Genomic DNA, 21,324 nt, shown 5'->3' with positions numbered 1-21,324 from the left:
TAACATTGATGCTTGAAATGTTCGCATGTTTTTTTCTTCTTGTTTTTTTTTTTTTAGTTAGAACGTAACTGTCTTTTAATTTTTGGGCGTCCAACGCAGTTTCCAAATTCGGCAGTATTAATTGCGTATAACTGTACCGATCAGCGCAGAATCGGAATTTTCAAATTAATTAATTACCACGGTTGAGCAATTGTATTAGAAGCATATTGCTACAGTGGTGGTGAAATAAAATGAAATAATAAATTTTTAAAGAATAACATTAAATTTTTTTAAAGAATTTCCAAAGTTTGAAAAGTGAACTTTCTGAATATATGATGGTTATTTTTGAGAAACGAAAATTAGTTGGTGAAATTTTAGTTTGAATGAAAAAACGAAAATTCCTATGTAAAATGTATGGGAACCTAAAACAAAAATAGGCGACCCCTTAGAGTTAAGCTACAGCGCCTGGCTTGAGGGAGGATTTTTGTTTGTCAATCACTAACATTTGAGGGGGTAAGAGTTGAAAAAAAAAATTAAAAATTTTTTTTGAAGCACCCTAATATACATATATCACAAATTTATAAATATTTCAGTAAAAAGTTCAGTCATAGACACTGAGGACCTCATATTCAGTATATGGGAAGATCTAAGTCAATGACAAAATTGTTGAGCTGAGTAGTGAACTATATTAGAGGCACTATTTTTTAATATCTTCTTGTTTGAGCGTCATATGGGGTTCGATAATATCAGCCGAAAAAAAACTAACATGTGATCAAATTTTACCCGGACTGACAAAAAGCTCATTGACATTCGCACGAACATAATAAGCTTGCACCAACCATTCTAGGAACAAATTTTTATTGATTCGACTTTCGCGCCCAATTTAGTGGGACTAGTCCGTGTCAATTTTGATCAGTTGGAAAGATAAGAAAATTTTAAATCTTGATTATATTTTATTTACTAATAATTGATTTATTTTTATCCTAAAATTTTTATAAAAAAAAAATAAGTTTTCCTTAATATAGATAAACCAGAAATATTCTTGCTAATTCTGGCTTCCAGATCCATCTGTATATGAAACTTCGTGCTGTTTTTTCCCGTATTCATGTTTCCTTTCGCTGCTATGCTTATGTTAATTTATTTCTTTCTCTTTCAACAATTAAATATTGAAATTTATTTAGCTTTTGCGTCATAAATTTGACTTTATTTATAACTTTATTTAATTTATGTATTTTTTATATTTTTCTAATACGAAATATAAATCAAAGCAAGAAATGGTGCTGATTAATGCAGATAAGCCATAAAGAAACATGCAAATGAAAATAAATAAATAAAGTTTAAAAATTAGAGTTCAGTTTTCTCGAATAATCTCATTTTTAGTTTTTTCTTTATATTCAAAATGTTTTTTTTTTTTCATTTAGTCTCTCTTCAATTGTACGCTCATTTTTTGCCTTATTATTTTTCCAAAATATTTTCCATTTCACGCTTCTGCCAGCATGCGTTCAGTGGGTGTTTTTGGTGTCAGTAAGGGTCAGTAAGGCAGTACCTATTGATTCCGTGGCCCAATAAGGCCAGATTGAGCGAATTCGCTAAAATTCATACACACACATTTTTTTTTGTATTTTTCGTGTAGAAAAGTTTGTTCTAATTACTTGTTAAACAAACTTAATGACTTCAATTCACTCTAATGAATTATCTCAAATGTGTCCGAATTATGCGTTTTTTGGTGAACTATAAAGGAATTGAAGAGTTACACGCGCTAAGGTAGATGCCTCCAGCCGGTCACGGGTTAGCATGTGTGCTTTGTGGCTGCTCAATTGTTTAATTTATTTGTTTTTTGCTCTTTCCAATTGCCTGTGTTCTCAGTTGCAGTTCTCACATTTGTTGATTTGCGCATCATAAATCATTCTTTTGCTGATATGCTGGCATATTCCAAAAACAGCATTGCTTTCGTGTCTTCTTTTCTTCACCTCATGCGCTTGTTCAGCGCTGCTGTCCATCCACTTACTTGTGGGGACCTTGAAAGCTTCGAAACATTTGTATTTTCGTTTTTTCGCATCTTTCGTTTTTAGCGACTTTGTTGATCTTTCGCTAAAAGATCAAAAGCAGCAAAGCTGCTTTATGCAGAATTAATCAAAGTTCTAGTTTTGCGGTGCATAAAGCAAGATTTTTAATAAATTGACACTCATTGGCTGTTGCTACTGCTTGGATTCATGAATAGATACTCCATTGTAGTATGGCTGACGAGGCAGGTTCGTCACTTCAGTCTTTTGTTTGCGCTCACCTTTGACTCGCAGCCGTCGCAAAGAGTGTCAGGCATACCGTGAACTCATTGTAAGATTAGCTGCCTTTCGATTTCAATAAGCCGATATGGTGTATATGTATGTAGTACTGGTTTGTTTGTATGCACATTTAATGTTAATTTAATTTCGCGCTTTCAATTATGGTTCTTCAGCTTTGTGGCAAATGCAAAAACTAAACTCAAATAGTAATACAGTGTGACAAGAAATCAATGTATGTAAGCTTTGGTATTTAATAAGACGAGAATTACAAAAGTATAGCAATGTTTGACTATATTCGAAGAGTAGTCATGTTCTCAAGGTATATCTAACTTATGACAGGAATGACAGTCAGAAAGGTTTGGTTATGTGTTTTGTGGGATTGGTAGGTTAGATTAATTTAATCTGGTAGGCCAATAAGCCACGTATAGACCAGTTTTGAACCTTTGCGATACCAGATGGAGTTCAGCTACTGGTCCTTGAGGTGTAATCATCCTTTAGGATGCCTGCGCTTGACGCGAATTTCAACAAAGTCTGTGGGCCCCACTATCAATACTTCTTTTAGTGTATCATACCGTGAGGACCTCAGACGTTTACAGCGTAGACTTGCCAATGTGAGACAAGTGCACAAGAGATGCTCCACTCTTTCACTGGTGCCCTGCTCTGGACATTTCCTGCAGTCTTCTTGATCTGTCAGTTCCATTCTGCGGCTGGGTGTCGCCACCAGGCAGTGACCAGTTAGTATTCCGATCATGTTCCTACGGTTTTTCTAAAGAATGCCAATAATATTTTTATGTACTTCCGACCTACCGTTTTGCATTTGACTTTTTCTCCAGGTAGATTGTTTCATCCCGCTTTGATTTTCTTTATCACGCTTCTGTCCACAGCGTCGTATAGACAATACAAGGGTTTCCCAATGTTGATCATGTTTTCGGATGTTAACCTTCCGTAGAGCATTTTGGCAATCTCGAAAACTATTTATTGTCCTCGATGACTTTGTTATAATCGTCCTTTCTGCCTCCCTGCTATATAACAGACACTTCTGGCCTTGATAATGCTTGGGTGACTTACGCAGAGTTTGGTCTTTGTTCGTCAGAGAGGACTTCACGGCTTCTCAATTGCAAGGACCTCAGTGACCAAGTGTTCACCTGTTGGCAAAATTATTCTGCATAAAGATTTAGAAAGGCTGACATAAGGCATCTTTTTTATGTTTAGATAGGAACCTTCTTTCCCAGTTGAAAAGTGGGATCATGTAGTCGGTGTTTTCCAAAATGTCATTAATTACCGAGCTTTGAGCAAAGGTTCTATATAAAAATTTTTCTGCAGCCAGTAGTCTTTCTGCCGATTCTAATATTAATTATTATAAAACCTACTATGAGCTACTCCCCTTTGATCAAACTCTTAATTCAAATGTGAACTTTCAAAAATTGGACCGTCGGATAGATGCCATAGCCCAGAAATGGACAACTTTGAACAATAAGAGAACAACTCTATTTGATTAGGACAACTCTGGGACACACACATGGATTGACTCGGCAGAAGAATTGGATTGCTTGGAAAAGTCTTTAGATCTTCGAGAAATCGAATCTGACAGCAAGTGATTACTGAACCTCGTCTCCGGTCAAAATTGCACGGATCGGAGAGGTAATCGCTCGAATATTCCTTATTTTTGAAGGGTCGAAAGAACTTTGGATGTTGTCTTCTCCTTCAACAGATATGAAAAATTGGTTCAGTTTACGTGTTCACAGGACGTGTTTTTTTTCGGGCCTCGAAAACCAAACTCACGGAGGATAACGCGGCATAAAGACATCTCCTTTTCGTGCTGTCAAAAGAACCATTGAAATCGACAAGGAGGTGGTGCGTGTCGATTCTCTTTTCACGGGTATCTTTCAAGATTTGGCGCCTGGGTTTATGGATCGTTTGACAATCGTAGATGAAACATGGATCCTCTTGTATAGACCAGAAACCAAGGAGCAGTTGAAACAGTGGACCTTAGGCGGCGAACTTGCTTCAAAAAAGGCGAAACTCGTTTTCTTGGTTACGAAGATGTACTTTACATTAACCACCTAGACAAGGGCAAAACGATCACGGGACTCCAAATTCTTGCGCCGATTTGACGTCGAATTGCAGAATAAACGCCTTATTTCACCATGATGTGCCGGTTTACATATCCGCCATGGCTTAATTGATTAAACACAACTAGGCTAAGAATATGCTACGTGTTTTTTGTATTTGTAGATTTGTCTTCATGGACTTCGTTTGATTTTCAAACTTTCACTCGCCGGACTGAGATTTTGGTCGATTGAAGGGATTTTTTCCGCCATAGAAGCCTCCTTGGTGGACCTCTAATGTTCAGGCATCGTGAAGGGACCGGCACTCAAAGGCTGTGACTAATAAGCTGTGTCCAAAAATCAAAAAATGGTCCAATGCTACATTTAACTACACATATTTGGCGTCCAGACTCGATTGGGGCTTTGAAAGTAAATTGCGTCCAAATAAAGTTGCTTACAGAAACGTTTATTTTGATCACACTGTAAAGCGAAATTAAAATTTCGGCACTACAATCAATTGAAATTATATAATTGTTGTTGTTTTATATATGCATAATCCATTTTCACGAATGCCTACTCGCACTGCATGAAGGTCAATATTATTGGTATTTAATTTGCCGCTGCATCAAGCTGCTCGGATGCTTCGCTGTCTTCGAAAACCTTTCAATTATTCGTGGCACTGCTGCCAATCTACTAGCAAGACTGCTGCAACTAAATATTAATTTATCAACACAACTGCAGTTATGTACATAAATATGCGCACTCACACAAGTGCATTTTTGGCCGTGCAACTGTGTGCGCACAGGTCGTCAATATGCAACTTGTGGCAGGTGATAAATCAAGTGCCTGACAGTTGCCGCTGCATTCCGTCGCAGCCAATTTCCAAGAGCGAACTTTGCAAGCGCAACCACTGCTTATACAAGCCAGCAGACGAGTTATGGGACTACTGTAGACACACATACATATAGTACATACTTGTAAGCGTTCAGTCGCTGGAGTGACCGTTTACATGAGCACAAAGTACCGTATTTTAACGCGTTTTTAGAGGATCATGCATCATGTCTATAACAGGAAATACCCAAGGTCATCCACAACGCGAGGAGGCTTCTTCACTCGCATAGCATTATATATGAAGCAGAGAATCTTGTATGTGACCGCTGGCATTTTTTCGAGTTTCTGGTTTTTTTGGAGAATTCATTTTTTAATCGGCATTTCGGTTTCATATAAAACTTGTTTTCGGCAAAGAGATTAAATGAAATAAGAGTGCTCTTTTTATTCTTATTTTTGTTTACATTGTGTCCTCTGCTTTATAGCAGATATACATATACTCTAGTCTGCTCAGCCGAGCCCACATGTAAGCGTGCATCTTCTTCCTCTGTTTTGAATAGCCTTCCATTTGTAATGTCGGTTGTTTAACCGAATAAAGCTGGCTTCTATGGCTTGCACAGGCGTTTAATTTCCTTTCCCGCCAGTTCGGTGGGATGTCTGAAGATGTGCGCTTCCAAGTGTATAAGCCTTGAACCTCCTAAACACCGGACACGGGACAGTCAAGTAGGAAATGTTGACTTGTTTCCACCTCAGATGGAGATGGCGTCTGGTAAGATTGACAGCCAATAGGACATTGGTCTATCAAAACCCCCACAACTAGGGAGAGGTTAGCCTTACTGAGGGGCAAAGAGATCACTATATATCTTTCGATCGATCTTGGGCCAAACGGATTTTGCGACAGGGCATGTACCGATTGTGGCCCAGCGCTTGCTAAGCTCCCGTGAAGCCCAGATACCTAGTAGTAAGGCACAAGAGAATACGGTAGCACCGACCCGCTCCCTTCCTACTGATAGCGGTTCTTGGCACCCTAGAATCCTTGCTATTTCATCAGCTTTACATGCTGCGATTCCGCTGTGGCCTGGCGCTCATTCAAAGCATTCTTCCCACCCACAACTTCCTCATCGGTATATGGACAGAGAAGGAGCCGCCAAAGTTCGGTTTCGCGTCTTCATGATTCAAGTATGTATTAGTATATAATAGTATTCCTGAATGTTCAGACACGTGTTCATTTAGGAACCCATATTCTCTGAATCTGATAGCAACTTCGCACCGCATAAAGACTCCATAGAACATAATGGGCTTGACTATGGTGTCGTAAAATCAGAAGTGAGAGACCCCACCTTTTTCCTCTCTCTTCGATAGTCGGCTTCATGAAAGCTTCCTATCGATGATGAGCCCTATATATTTCCCTGTAACCGCCGGTTGCTGACGGATATCTCCCAGTTACGGCAGCGGTGCCACCGAGATCTATTGTCTTCTAGTAAATAAAACCATTTCCTTTTTGGTAAATATCGAAATCATTTCCGGCTGCCCCGTTTGTTACGACGCTGTGATAACCTTGCGTAAACTCGTACACGGTACTCAGGAACTTTCCTTCGACCATAAGTGCTACATCATCTGCATAGTCAATCACCCGGCAGCCTGGCCTACCTTTATAATAAACATGTTGCGCTCCTAATAAATGATCCTTTGAAATGCGTCTCCTTATACACCAGTCCTTCGGTCTCTCCAGAGTTTTTAGTAAGGTGATTGGCCTGAAGTGCTTAGCCGTAACGTGGGGCATTTACCAGTCTTCAGGATGAACATAACTCTGACTAGTCTCCTGGCTCCCAGGATGTATCCGAGTCTTATGCAGTTCGCATAGATAGGTGCCAACCAGTCGCATGACACCTTAACAGCCTCCTTCGGCTGCGCTGGTATGATGCCTCCGCGACTTTTTCCTACAAAATAACCCGAAAAGCCACTGTTGATGAGGTTTTAAATTCCAATATCGGCGCTGAATTTTATTCTACGCCATACCCAATAAACCACCTGATCAAATTTGTCACGGACTGACGTATTTTATTTGACTTTTTTTTATCGCCTTCAAAATAAGCTCATTTTGAACGATAATAAGTATGTCAACGCTCCATAAAATTTTTCATTAAGTGGTTATAAGCCTCAGCTAGAATGGCTTCCAATGCCTTCAGTGAATTTCGGGGTTTTCTTTTCGAATCATGTTTGAAACGCTTTTGCCTATATAATACTGAACTCCCATCTGGTCAACAATCATGATGCTTTTGATGAACGTGGGGTTTTTTCTTTTGCAACCTCTACTCGACGTCGTTTTTGCAAATGTCTTTTGGCCTAACACAAGATGTCAAATCTGACAAAGTAATAACCACAAACATTCTATTAATTCCAAAGGCGACTTTTTATAGGAACAATAGAAACTCCTCTTTATAAATTTCCTCCTTTCAGTTGACCAACATTTGCCTCTATCGTAGTTTCATGCTTCTAATGCCAATGCCATAGAAAGTGGTGTATCGTACCAACAACTGGTATAAATCATTTAGAATTTTTGACAAGAGAACAGAGCTCAAACATGATCGAATACAGCTGAATCGGCGACTAATGCTACTTTAAACTAACTAAATTACTTAGACATATATTAATTTAAACAGTTTATTAAATTCAAATTAAAAAAGTTAGTTGAGTGTCAAAAAACATATGGAACTTGTTTAAAAATAAAAAAAAAATATGTCTGTAAAAACACTAATTCACTAATTAATCTTCATTTTGTACACAAATCTTAAATAAGTCTTTGAAATCACATGACAAAATATTTATACTTAAGCAGATTTTAAAACGAACTTTTTGTTGCTACCCCCACCTGGCTATGCATACTAATCATATCTTTATTTCACTCTTATATATATTTTTTTTGTTTTCTTTTTTACTTTTTATGAATACTCACTTATGCACATTGCAAACCAGTTCGTCCTCTTTGATTTGGTATTCTTTGCATTTAAATCTCGATTTCATTTCAATAGTGTTGCTTTTGTTGTACCATAAAAAGCTGACTTAAGTTACTAAGTAAAAAAAAGCGGGGTGGGAGCCGGAATATATTGCTCGAAGCTGGAACTCAAACAAACCTTCACGATTCCGAAATACTACAATTTCTTCCAGGCGGTACTCCTTGCGGTCAGAAAGGTGGCTGAGATAGCTAGCAACGCAGGAAACAACAAATAAAAGCAATATATATAACGGGTGATCCAAGTAGAGGTACTTTTTTCCTTAGCCTTTTTTGACAGATCATTCGTGAGTCGTGTCAAGCTGTTATGTTATTTTTGTTTGGCGTTGTTTGGCATTTCTTCATGGAAAGCCTTACGCTTGGGCTTTTAAAAAGTTCCAAGAAGATCCGAAGTTTTCGAGCCAAATTCTGTTCACCGATTAGACTCATTTCGTGCTCAATGGGTATGTTAACAAGCAAAATTGCCGCATTTGAGACGAAGAAAAACCTGAAGAGATTCAAGAGCTGACATTTCATTCAGAAAAAACAATGGTTTGGTGTGGTTCGTGGGCCAGTGGAATCGTCGGTTCATATTTCTTTAAAAATGAAGCCGGTGAGAATGCCGCCGATCGATTGGCAGCCAAGATCGTGTGATATCACACCGCTGGACATTTTCCTGTGGGAATATGTGAAGTTTAATGTCTATGCGGCCAATCCCGCTTCGATTCAGGCCTTGGAGCAAAACATCATCCATGTCATGTGCCAGTTATTAATCGAAAATATAGAAAACTTAGAAAAGGATAACCTTTAGTACGTCGATAACCAGGCGGCATTTAAGACAATAATTTCAAATCGCATTACGTCAGAATGTCCAAAGAAGCAGGGAGGCAGTGGATGTAATGGCTGCCGGAAAGCCGCCTCCTATACACTGGCTCCCAGGCCGAAATAGGTGATGAGATTGCCAAAAGTGCCATCTCTCTGACTATCGAAAATGTACAGAAAAATGGAAGTCACTAAAAACGATATACAATGAAACTTCCACAAGGGCTGACAGACGGATGGAATGGCGAGTTGGAATGCCTTAAGGACATGCAGGATCGCGAAAATAATTTACAAGAGCGCCAAAGAATAACATGCATGCTTTTTACCAACACGGTCTTAGAAGGACTGCAGATCGCTGGCTTAATGACAAGTCGCAACCTCCTGGCCTCACATGTGAGCCAGATAGACATAAGTAAGTAACGACGATACTTGCAGAAAGTGAAAAGAAGTAGGCATGGCAGAGGCGCTGGAACAACTCCTATGCTTTTGTCCAGCATTATCTAAAACTCTTCCCAAATACATAACTAAGCACTTCGTAGTTCAAGAGATTAGATGAAATATAAAAATTAGATATCAAATCGCTCTTAAAGTTCGCAAAAAGCGTTCTGTGTTGGTAATATTTTAGCATCTGGCAGCACCATCTGGGATTACTAAAGAGCAGTAATAGAGGGATTCTGTAACAAGTCTCTAGTTTCTATTTGAGACATTTTGAGGCAAAGTCTCAATTTGAGACTAGTTACTATTCACTAAACAGTCTCTAGCGGTAGTCTCAAAATATTGAGACCTGGTAGTTAGCAGGTCACAAAACTAAAAATAACTCTTGTCTGCCATTTTGAATATACTGAATAGAGATCATCATAGATATTAATCGATTGTCGTTTCTTTACATTTTGTAAGCAACTCAAACACGAAAAGGTTAAAAATAAATCAATTTTACATAAATTTCGTAAATATTATGAAACAAAGTCAACATATATTTTTATTTTCATTGATAATTATGTTTTTTGACTATGTTATAGAAAATTTAATATTTGTTATCGACATATTTATTTTCATTCAAGTGTAAAAACATCTCTGAATAATGAAATGTAATAGATTTTGTGACTGTCACTTACAGAATAACAAAATCGTCTCAAGTCTCAAAAATTGTCTCTAACTTAAAATCTCAAATTTAGAGACTTGAGACTGTCTCAAGTTACAGAATCGCATGGTAAGTCTATGTATGGCGTGACAGCCGGCCAGCATAACCTTACCTAACCAATAAAGTAAACAAACATATTTAATCAAAGCCTCCAATACAAACAGTTCAACACAGATCTCTGAAAAAAATCAGAGATCGCGATTACTGACTTGCCTGTTGGACCTCATCCCAGTAACATTAAGATATATACTACACATCGCCGAACATCTCATGATTTATAGAACCTACTGAACTTGTCTTTAGTCCAATACTATTTAGACGCTCATTATTACAACTAATTAAATTTTATTCCAAATACCAATATAAAAACGTCTTGCAATTAGTTTTAGGTATTTTATCGCAAACTATTTTTGATGTTATTTAAACAAAATATTAAGTTATAATTTCGAATTACTCACAGAACTTCATACTATATATAAGCAATAATAAATCAGTACCTGACTTGACAACAAAGGGTTAAAATTATATTGGACGAAATTGTTGATAGCTGGTAACATCTAAAAAATATTCAGCATCTGGCATCACTAATAAATTGGTTATTTCGCTCAAACGCAGTGTATTGTTTTTCGTTTGCAAAAAAAACTAGTTAAACTATTAGAAAACTTTAATAATTTGGAAACAATTCTCTTTGACAAAACCTAAACTTTGCTTAATATACCATAAACAATGTCTTTGGTCTGCGCAAGTATGTATAAAACAAATCAATCAAAAATGCATTTTTAGGTTATGTTAGAAAGCGCTAATGCTGCCGCTCTTAATAATCACAAACAGCATTTATGTTTTTTAACAAATTTGAAATATTATTATTTAACTAATTCGCTAATTTCGCAGTTACAAATGAAGTGCCAGACATACCTGTCATCTCGCCACACTCGGGCGCAATATTTGAAAAGCGAATCATAGAAAAGTACATACTCGAGAATGGTTGCGATCCAATCACCGGCAAAGAGATGAAAGTTGAAGAATTAATTGATATAAAAACGCCACCAATAGTGAAACCGAAACCGCCGAGTGCTACTAGTATACCAGCCACATTGAAGACTATGCAAGACGAATGGGACGCACTTATGTTGCATTCGTTCACACAACGACAACAGTTGCAGACGGCGCGACAGGAGCTCTCGCATGCGTTATATCAGCACGATGCCGCTTGCCGTGTTATTTCTCGTTTAAATAAGGAAGTGGCGGCTGCACGTGAAGCTTTGGCCACACTCAAACCACAAGCTGGTATTGGCACCTCAACTGCGCCAACCTCGATACCACAACCAGCTATTGCTGCCGAAGCGGCAGGTAATGCTACGCAACCCATTGAGCAGGCTGGCATGAGTGCCGAAGTTATACAAAAGTTGCAAGACAAAGCTACTGTTTTGACACAAGAACGCAAGAAGCGTGGACGCACTGTGCCAGATGAACTGGTTACCCAAGAACAAATTAAAACATTTATGACTGTTGCTTCACATCCTGGTCTACATTCGGCTTCGATACCTGGTATTTTAGCTTTGGATATTAATAGCGCGGATCATAGTAAAATTTTAACGGGTGGTAATGATAAAAATGCAACGGTATTTAATAAGGATACCGAACAGGTCGTAGCCATACTTAAAGGGCATACAAAGAAGATTACCAAAGTCATCTATCATCCGGATGAAGATACTGTTATTACGGGTTCACCAGATATGTCTATACGCATTTGGCATGTGCCCACTTCACAGACACAACTGCTGCTACGTTGCCACGATGGACCTGTTACCGGTTTGTCATTGCATCCGACAGGCGACTATATACTCTCAACATCATCGGACAAACATTGGGCATTTTCAGATATTCGAACAGGGCGTCTGTTGACAAAGGTTAGAATTTAATTGTTATTTTTGGCTACCCTTCACATATGAGTATAATTTCGTGCTTTTCCCTTCTATAGGTAATTGATACTGCAGAGGTGGGTTTAACAACCGCGCAATTCCATCCTGACGGTTTGATTTTCGGCACTGGTACTGATGATTCACAAGTGAAAATTTGGGATTTGAAAGAACAAAGTAATGTAGCTAATTTCCCTGGACACACTGGTCCGATATCAGCGATTAGTTTTTCGGAAAACGGTTATTATTTGGCTACTGCTGCAGACGATGCCTGCGTAAAATTGTGGGATCTGCGTAAATTGAAGAATTTCAAGACAATACAATTGGATGATGGTTATGAAGTTAAGGATCTTTGCTTTGACCAGAGTGGCACATATTTGGCTATAGCGGGCACGGATGTGAGGTAAGCATAATAGTATACGTTTTTTGTAGTTTGTATATTTGTAAGTTTATTGTTTCTGTAAGTGTAGTGGTTTTCGGCGCACACAAATAGCTGTGTCTCTTTGACGCTGCAATTCATGTTTTTTAAAATGTGCCAACCAATTCTGCAAACGTGTTTGCTCAACCAAAGCTCGGCGTGACTTCTCTTTCGCCAATTTAAAGCGTCGACGCACACGTTTCTCAACTTCCTTGCAAAGTTCTGGTGGCATGTCATCCAATTCGTTAAGTAGCCACTGCAAGTAATGTGTTAAAATATATGGTTAAAAAATCGATTGTTAAGCAACAAATGCTTCCCACCAAGAGATGCGCTTGGATTAGCTCTATTTTAGCTAACGTCGTATCTGGTTCATCACGACAAGAACTTAAAGCCGATTCTGGTCGCGATTGTAAAGATTTTATACTTTGATGCTCATCTTCCACTCCCTTCTCCATGTCATTCAAGTGCGCTTGTGCCTTCTCTGGTTCCGTAGTTTTCATTGCAGTTCGTTGTAAGGTCTTCAAAATTATTGGTACTATGGCGTTGAGTTTCAAGGACAATTTGCTGAGAAAAAGTAAATTAATTCATACGTTTTATGTACAAGTCAATAATCAGCTTACTCCCGGCTTTGTCTGTGCTCGTATTTTACCAAAGTCTTCTCTGCTTGCAATTTTAAGACTGCAACGCGTTCCGTCATAAAGTGTGGGTCTTTGAGCATTGGCGGAATTTTGCAACGTGCTTGTGTCTTTTGCTGCAAAAGTTGGCGGCGTTAAATATGTAGTCCACTTTTATTATAATTACTTTCACTTACGAATTTTTCATATACCAATGCAACAATGTGATTTAAAAGCGCCAAATTTGTGTAGCGCTTATAATAATTTGTAAGTTTGCTTCGGGTCAGCTCAAACCCCTAAAAACAAATACTGAGATAGTTAAAAATTATTAATCATATTACGTAAGGCATACCCTCAACCAAACATCAGCATTCAAATTATTCCTTTTAGCCAAATATGGGCGCACAACAGCAGCCATAAATTTTTTAACAACTTCAATTTGCTGCATGCCGGTGTCGCTTTCGTTTTGTGGTTTCAGTTCAGCTATCTCCTTAGGTAAAATTAGTCTGTCACCTTCAGCACCAACCGCTTCATCATCGATTTCATCAAAGTAACCCTATAAAATAAAACCTTTGAAGTTATACACAATTTGATGTTATTTAATAGATTACAATTAGTTTAAGTAGGTATAAAAATCGTTGATAAACTTCATGCGCCTCGACTAAAGCGCGCCTGTGTTCCTCCATCACCGCTTTTAGCTCATCTGCTAAAGTGCATTTTTGTAATTCCTGATATTTCTCAAGCGAAGCTGTCATATCCTTAAAAGCGTTTGCTTCGATTGTCTCCAATGAATTTTCTGTAGACTAAATTTATTTCTTTTATTCATATAACTGTGTATTTAAATTTTTTTTTTGCTTATCATACTTCATAAAATTCCAGCAGTCCCTCATATTCGTCATCTTGTTGTTTTTTCTCGCGTTCTTTGTCCAAATACATTTGTTGTGTTGAGTAGATCATAAATTTTTTACGTGTTATTTCACGTAACAATAATATATCGCTGCATAGATTTAAAAAATATATATAAGAAATTAATTTTGGTTAAATTTCTATGTACATATATAGTATAATACGGTACGTTTTCATGCGAAATTTCCTAGCCAAACGTTGTGTACGTGCGTCCTTCACGAAGCTTGGATCGATAGTAGTTACAAGACAAGGTGCACGTGGATTGACCACACCGCCTCGCTAAAGCAGAAAATCCATATAATTTAATTTTTTTTAAATATCTACTTGTTCCTCTCGGCTTAGTGTAATGTTAAAGTTTACATATTTTACCCAAACTTACCGCATCAAAATCGTTAATAGTTAAGTTTATGTGTGGAAAAGTGTCTGGATCATGTAAATCTTTCGCATCGTAAAAATCTAATAAGAAAATTTTCAATAATTCTCTTAATGTTTGTAAGAAAACTTTGCAATATATTTGCTCTTTTTAATAATTTACCTTCATATTTTCGGTAGATTTTCTTTTTAACTTTTTTCATCTTTGCAAAACTTTTGCATTCGGCAAAAATGTTCTATTTTTCTGCCTACAAAACAGTTATTTAATACGTTGCCAAGTTAGTTGGCAGATAAACATATTTGTTACTCACGCTAAACAAAATTAATATAAATAAAATAATCGTTTCTATGGTATTTATCAGCTTCATATGTATATCAGCTCCTGACTAAAAGTTGTACATAGTGTAGCTAAATAGACGTAGCACAGTGTACAGAGGTTAATGTCGCAATTAATAATTTAGTACCAATTCACAACTTTTTTTATATAATAATTTTCTCTTTACTTTACAGGATTCACCTTTGCAAGCAATGGCAGGATTTGAAAGTCTTTAATGATCATACAGCATTGGCCACAGGTGTGCGTTTCGGCAAACATGCACAATATCTAGCTTCAACAAGCATGGATCGTACATTAAAACTATATGCCATTGAATAAAATAAAATGAATGTAAAACTTGTGGCGTAGGAAAAGAGACATACAATTTCAGTTATTTACCATATAAAGTTTTGAATTCAAAAGTATCAATAAAATTTACTCAGTGAATTGATTCAGTAGAAAGCTGTATGCATAATGGCCAACATATACATAAGAGTAATTTAAACTGTATTTATCGTTTGTAATATTAAACGGCTTACAAAAATGTATGTAATTAATTTGTAATACGCCAATTCCATTTCATCTAATTATATCTACGTACATAAAAATAATACATAAACATTTCTAGATTTTTCGTTACTAATTTACTTTTATTTAAAGGCTTAATATATTATTATTCCACTATTTTGGCTTGATCAACACACACATATACTGTAGATAAACGTTTATGTGTGTTTTATGTAGCTGCAATCTGTTTTAATGGTCCCTCTAGATAATTTGCCAATGCCATCGCCTTCTGTTTAAGTAAACCCAAACCAACCGTTTCCTTTGCATACAAACAAAGCAATATGCTCGCCACCTGAAATTATACCATTAATTAATTGATTAAACACAATACGCTCACTTACCTGAGTTATAGCCACATGCCCACATTCACAGTCCAATAATACAAATGTTAGTCGATCTTCACGAAATGCATTGCGCCCATGTTTTTCGTACGCCGCCCAGATACTACTTGCGATTGCCGCAGTGACACGAGCATCCTTGTCTCCATAACCAGCGTAGGCAAGCAAAGCGCCTTCTTGACTAAGTAATCTAAAATTGTAAAAAATTTAAGTTGTAATTTCTAAATCTTGTGTCAAACCACAAAATTATGGCGATAATGCGTTTATCAACTTACAATGTATTCTCCACACCACCAGTATTTGCCTGTGCAAGCACTTGGGTTAGGGCTTTTGGTTTTAACATATTTTTCGAAATTTGCACTTATAAATATATGAATGTTGATAAAACTTGAAAATATTATATCTGCTATAAATAATATACCTAATAAAACACAACTAAAAACAAAACGGCCGATAACAGCAATACCATCCACATTGGAACTTAGCTTAAACAGTGTTGCATATCCAATTGGATTTTTTGTTAAATATTTAATTTTCAAATAAAATTATTATTACATGATTTAATTTTGAAGTGAATAATTAATATTCCGTGCATAAAAATAAAACACTAAATGTGTATTATAACAATCATGATTAAATTGTAATTGAAAAAAAACTAGGAGCAATTTGCAATTAGAAATGAACATAACCTTTCACATATGTATATGTGTTTGTTTACATATGCATATATTTATACATATATATCTGTATATTTTATTTACATAAGTACATTCAATGCATTTTGCCTAAATTGGTGACGTCATTCACCCTATTATATGTGCTTGTTTATTAAATGCATAATAGGTATTCATAAAATAGATCACTTCAAATACAATCAAACAAACACATGTATGCACATATGTACTTTGATACGTCGCATAGCCAACAACAAAAGCAACATAGCAATGTAACAATGTGCCACCACCAAAAATCAGCTGCTTATCGCGTTATTGTTTACGATTCCACGTAAAGCGCATTGCCTTCCCCTCTGACTTTTGGAAAGCAAATTATCACGCAGTACTTGCTGCTCGCATAAATTACGCATTGGTATTTTTGTTCTAACTTTGAACTCCAGCTTGTTTTTGTTCTAAAAGCGATCATTGCAGTTGATCAACTTCATTCACATCCAGTGGGGAGGTTAATGAACTCTGAGAAAGGTCAATTTCATGTTGGACACCCCAAATGATAGTGTACATGCAACAGGCAGTGCAGACTTCAATTTGAATTAGTTACAGGGATAACAAATGTAATGTATGTAGATACATGCAAACAATCTCCCACGATGACAACTTACATACGTACATATGTATGTTTGCGCATAAATACAAGGCATTTGTTTTATTTCGTACTTACCTGCTGCTATAAATAAACTCAATAGACTTAGCAGCGAAAAACGTTAAAAATACAATAAACGTTGTTCTGAAAGTTTTTTTTATTGCATTCATATATTTACAATTAAAAATTAACTTTAGCTAAATATGTTTCATACATATGTACTAAGACTAAATTTCTAGCATAGCCTTGGCAATAAGCACGTATGTATGTACATATGCATGTACCACAAAATGTATATATATGTAGATACATATGTACATATGCATATGCGCTTCATTACTTTTTTCGTACATGTACATATATTTAAATATGTACAATTGTAACTGCTCGGTGTTCATTGTTTTCAAATTCTTTATCATTGATCTCATTATTCATAATTATTTGCAATGCTTTGTTGGCTCGAATTATTTGGCTGAAGCAAAAATTACATAAATATTGCAGACATGATGAGTTCAAAACCAAATTTTGCGAAACATTAGTTCGCAAAGTGTAGCTCAAAAACGCTGTTATACTTATAAATTACATTACTTATTTTTTGGAAAATCTAATTGCATACATACGCACATACACGTGTAGGTTAATTTTTAGCAAAAGCTATCAGACTCTACTCGACCATTTATGAAATTGGGTGTTACTAACTTATTTTAATTTACACTTATGTATATAATACATATGTATGCTCATGTGCGTATGCATATGGAGCTGTGGCCCAATCTAAACGTGAGTATTGATGTTAAAGTTGTGAAGTTCTCTGATATCCGATATATGTATGTATGACTAGCATTGAAAGTGTGTTTCTTACTTTTCACAAAAAGAAAAAATAACATATCTATAGTGGTTCTTGTATCTTTGATCAAACTCGTATACATTGCATTAGAGCACCGGAAATATATTAACTTTTATAAGATATTCTTGAAAACTTGAAAAATGGCGCACAGTAAGCTATGTTCATTGTTATTTTCGATGTATTTTCTTAAACGAACATATTTCAAATAATTATCATCACACGATACGTAAGCATTAGGTTTTCCATTTATAAATATAATTATTTTGTTTATATATTATTTTCTTTGCTTGTTTCACCACTACTGTTAATTGTTTATTCAATACTAATGCGTTAATGGCCAAATGTTCCTATGGAGTAAAAAATAATAGTTATTATCACTGTTAATTAAACGTCGCGTTTTATTACTTCCATTCAATTCTTTAATAATCATTTGGTTTTGGTAGAATACCACAAACGATGAGCGAAGCGTAGTGGTATACCCATTTTAAGTAACTGTGTGTGACCATACGCTTTAAGGTTTGGCCTATAATGCAGCACAGCCTCCCAGCAAATTTCGCTTAACTTTGGTATGGTCATCCACATTTTGTAGAGATCATTGCACCGACGTATTCGCTTAATATCATATTCAATACCGCCGAATATGTACATACAACCGTTTTGGCTATGAGCTGCTGCATGGAAGTACAATGGTTTTGGCAGCGCCGCTGTTTGTATTAATGTCCATTGTTTAGTTGTAAAATTTAATTTCCATATATCAGCAAAATATACTTGATCAGACTGAAAAAATTAAAAATAATCAGAAAACATACAACATGTATTCAATATATTCACTATAACTTCTTACCTGTAAGCCACCTGTTATGAAAGCTTCGACATCGCCATTAGATGTTGTGTGCTGGACGCAGGAAAAGCACTTTCTTGGTTTTGGGTACCCAGAACTTGGTCGCGAACCTTGTTGGTTTGGTTGTGATGATCTATCGGGTAGCGTGTCGAAATATTCCCAGCGATTCGTTTTCAAATTAAATGCAGGAATCCGTTCCAAATCGTATACTAAATTTGAAGTGCCACCACCGAGCACATAGATGTATTGACCATCGTAGACCACTTCATGTCGGTAACGACCCTCGGGATCTTCGCGAATATATGGTCGGCATATATAAACGCATTCCCACACGCGTGTGCGCAAATTTAGACGATGCACATCACAAGAGTAATCATAGCCAGTTGTTCCACCGATTGTATATAAATAATGTTCGTGTAAGACAATACCCGGACCATACTGTGGTGTTGGCGCATCACCAGTAGCCTCAATACGCATAACACTGGGTTTATCAACTTGTGTTTGATAAATATAGCAGTCATTTGAGCAAGATTCACCGAAGGGATATCCAGTCCCACCGTAAGACTTAAGGAAAATATAGAATAGTAATATTATTATAAGATATTAGAAAATAATATGAAAACAATTATTGTTATATAAATAATTTTAAAGATTAAAAAGAAATGTATTATGTTTGCATGCAAATAATTCTATGTCCGTAAGTTTTTATATATTTCAGACATGTACATGTGTATAAACGTGATATCTGATAGAGATAATTTAGTTCTTAACCTTGTCTAATATTTACTTACGATTAATAAATTATTACTAATGATAAGCGCATTTGATGCCAATTCTCCTGGCATATTTCGATTCGTTGAAGGATTGTGCAATAGCACCCAACGTTTAGTTGCCAAATTAAAACGCCATAGCTCTTGAAAAAGCATGCCACTGCCATGTATGGCTGCATTGCTATTGCTTGGATTGTAACCTCCTAATGTATAGAGATGCGATTCGGAAGCGACTACACGATGACCACTTCGCGCGAAGGGATAGTCTCTTGGTGCACAATGCTTTTTATAATTACACTTCATTAAACGTTGAGGTTTAAAAGTATATATGGGCTTAGCAGGCATGCGAATTCTTTGATTAGAAAATGTACTGCTGCCAACTTCACTTTCGCTTTCCGAATTGGTTGAAGAATCGCCACCATAACCAGGTATATAATTATCAGATGCGTCGTCGCTATCCATTTCAACAAAATAGTCGGAATCTGTGTCGCTAGACATGTCCGACGCATCTTCATCGTCATTCTCCTCATCAACATCTTCGTCGTCTTCGTCATCAACATCATAACCCAAACCCATCACGGGTTCCTCATCATCCTCATCCATAGGTTCTCCTGGTACGTGTTCTATATGATCACGTTGTTCGCCACCTTCGCCGTCCATTGCAACGAAAAAGAGTGTTGAAAAAGGTATGCTCCGTAAAATAGAAATAAAATTCCTTTCAAGGACAGCTATCAAATTCCAGGCGTGTAGCAAATTATTCAATAAATTTAACAAAGCTAGCGCAGCAAATCTTCTTATTCTCATTACAGTTCCGAAGTTTGATTTTTTTTTTTATTTTTTTATTACTTAAATTTCACATACACAGGTTTTCCATCACAATTACAATATTATAGTTTAGAAGTGCACTTGAACAATTGATGGTGAAACCACATTGAATTTTCAACAATTGGATTTTGGTTTGTTGCCGCGCACAGCTGGTGGTGAAGGTCGAAACAATGTTGCTATCAAAACACAATTTCTATCGGAGGATATTATATTTAATTTGTCAAATTTACAGTGTTTAATCGGCTCAATTTTCAATTGTCTGCATTGACCTTGTTAGGCACTTGATTTTTTCTTAATTATGTGTTAATTTTTACAAGTTTGATTCCACGTTCAATATTTTTTTGGGATTTATGCAAGAGTGCAACAACATTGCTGCCTCACCAATCAGCTGACAATTAGCGTCCACTGCTCTACATACAATCATTCGCAACAGCTGTCAAATGAAATTCAAACGATACTTTGTATACACTCCGTATCATTTTGATTACGCAGTTTTAAATCTACACTGCTTTTATTACGTTTGCACTGAATTTTTGCTTGACTTAGATGATATTTTATAAAATACATTTAATTTCGGTATTTAACTTTCGCATATAGATTGTTGCACCTCAATATTTAATTATGTGCTTACACGTCACACACTTTCAAATTCCTCACACCAAATGACAATTTCGAATAATTGCCAGAGAACGTATAATATTATACGTTCTCTGGTTCATCGTATGTAATTCTGTAATGAAACAACGGGTGACACAAAAATTAATTGTGAACTCTTTATCGGATTGAAATATTTCTTTGATGTCCGTATCATATACAAAACTTTGGATTTTTATATATTAGTAAGTAATTCAAACACACAAATCTATAAGATAGCATAGATTAAAAAAATATTTAGTAATCTACAATTAATACATAAAAATTTTTTTTTGATCTGACAACACAGTGTTTCGTTTCGCTTAATTTTGCCGCGTTCTTTAATAATCTATCTTTAATAATTTGACAAACTCAATTTGAAAAAATAATATAATTTTCGTAATTTTAATGAACATACAATATAAAGTTAAGTTCTTAATTTATTTCTCTGCTGGTTACTTGTTGGCGCAATTATTTTGTCGTTTTCCTGAAAATTTCGCAGTTGTTACCATCTGGCATCTTTGCATCGAATTACATAAAAAGGGGAGCTTT

The 21,324-nt window shown here is 36.2% G+C and overlaps 4 protein-coding genes across 5 annotated transcripts; 1 reads left to right on the top strand and 3 right to left on the bottom strand.

Annotated features, from left to right (window-relative positions):
- The first annotated feature begins 10,685 nt into the window (after positions 1-10,685).
- Positions 10,686-15,276, top strand: LOC126755413 (pre-mRNA-processing factor 19). Its single transcript, XM_050467962.1, has 4 exons — positions 10,686-10,837; positions 10,984-12,002; positions 12,074-12,414; positions 14,832-15,276. The coding sequence occupies exons 1-4, from the start codon at positions 10,819-10,821 to the stop codon at positions 14,974-14,976; spliced, it is 1,524 nt and encodes a 507-aa protein (XP_050323919.1). The 5' UTR covers positions 10,686-10,818; the 3' UTR covers positions 14,977-15,276.
- On the bottom strand, positions 12,458-14,836 carry LOC126755414 (uncharacterized). The gene is made up of 10 exons (XM_050467963.1): positions 14,485-14,836; positions 14,329-14,405; positions 14,119-14,228; positions 13,908-14,040; positions 13,655-13,846; positions 13,396-13,599; positions 13,241-13,339; positions 13,050-13,180; positions 12,750-12,993; positions 12,458-12,685 (listed from the first exon to the last, which is right to left on the bottom strand). Exons 1-10 carry the CDS (start codon positions 14,522-14,524, stop codon positions 12,461-12,463), a joined length of 1,455 nt encoding a protein of 484 aa, XP_050323920.1. The 5' UTR covers positions 14,525-14,836; the 3' UTR covers positions 12,458-12,460.
- On the bottom strand, positions 15,259-16,001 carry LOC126755416 (ragulator complex protein LAMTOR2 homolog). The gene is made up of 3 exons (XM_050467964.1): positions 15,818-16,001; positions 15,546-15,732; positions 15,259-15,496 (listed from the first exon to the last, which is right to left on the bottom strand). Exons 1-3 carry the CDS (start codon positions 15,883-15,885, stop codon positions 15,374-15,376), a joined length of 378 nt encoding a protein of 125 aa, XP_050323921.1. The 5' UTR covers positions 15,886-16,001; the 3' UTR covers positions 15,259-15,373.
- Positions 16,002-16,995: 994 nt separating this feature from the next.
- On the bottom strand, positions 16,996-20,797 carry LOC126754745 (kelch domain-containing protein 10 homolog). Of its 2 annotated transcripts, none has more exons than XM_050466824.1 (4): positions 19,336-20,797; positions 18,548-19,108; positions 18,109-18,480; positions 16,996-18,050 (listed from the first exon to the last, which is right to left on the bottom strand). In XM_050466824.1, exons 1-3 carry the CDS (start codon positions 20,116-20,118, stop codon positions 18,130-18,132), a joined length of 1,695 nt encoding a protein of 564 aa, XP_050322781.1. In that variant the 5' UTR covers positions 20,119-20,797; the 3' UTR covers positions 16,996-18,050; positions 18,109-18,129. The 2 variants fall into 2 exon arrangements, with proteins under 2 accessions (XP_050322781.1, XP_050322780.1); XM_050466823.1 differs by having other exon boundaries at positions 16,996-18,480; positions 19,336-20,219; positions 20,558-20,797.
- Positions 20,798-21,324: the final 527 nt, after the last annotated feature.

The sequence above is a fragment of the Bactrocera neohumeralis genome, chromosome 4 (genome assembly GCF_024586455.1).
Source record: "Bactrocera neohumeralis isolate Rockhampton chromosome 4, APGP_CSIRO_Bneo_wtdbg2-racon-allhic-juicebox.fasta_v2, whole genome shotgun sequence".
In the NCBI taxonomy this organism is placed as follows: Eukaryota; Metazoa; Arthropoda; class Insecta; order Diptera; family Tephritidae; genus Bactrocera; species Bactrocera neohumeralis.
This window is presented reverse-complemented; position numbering and strand designations above follow the sequence as displayed.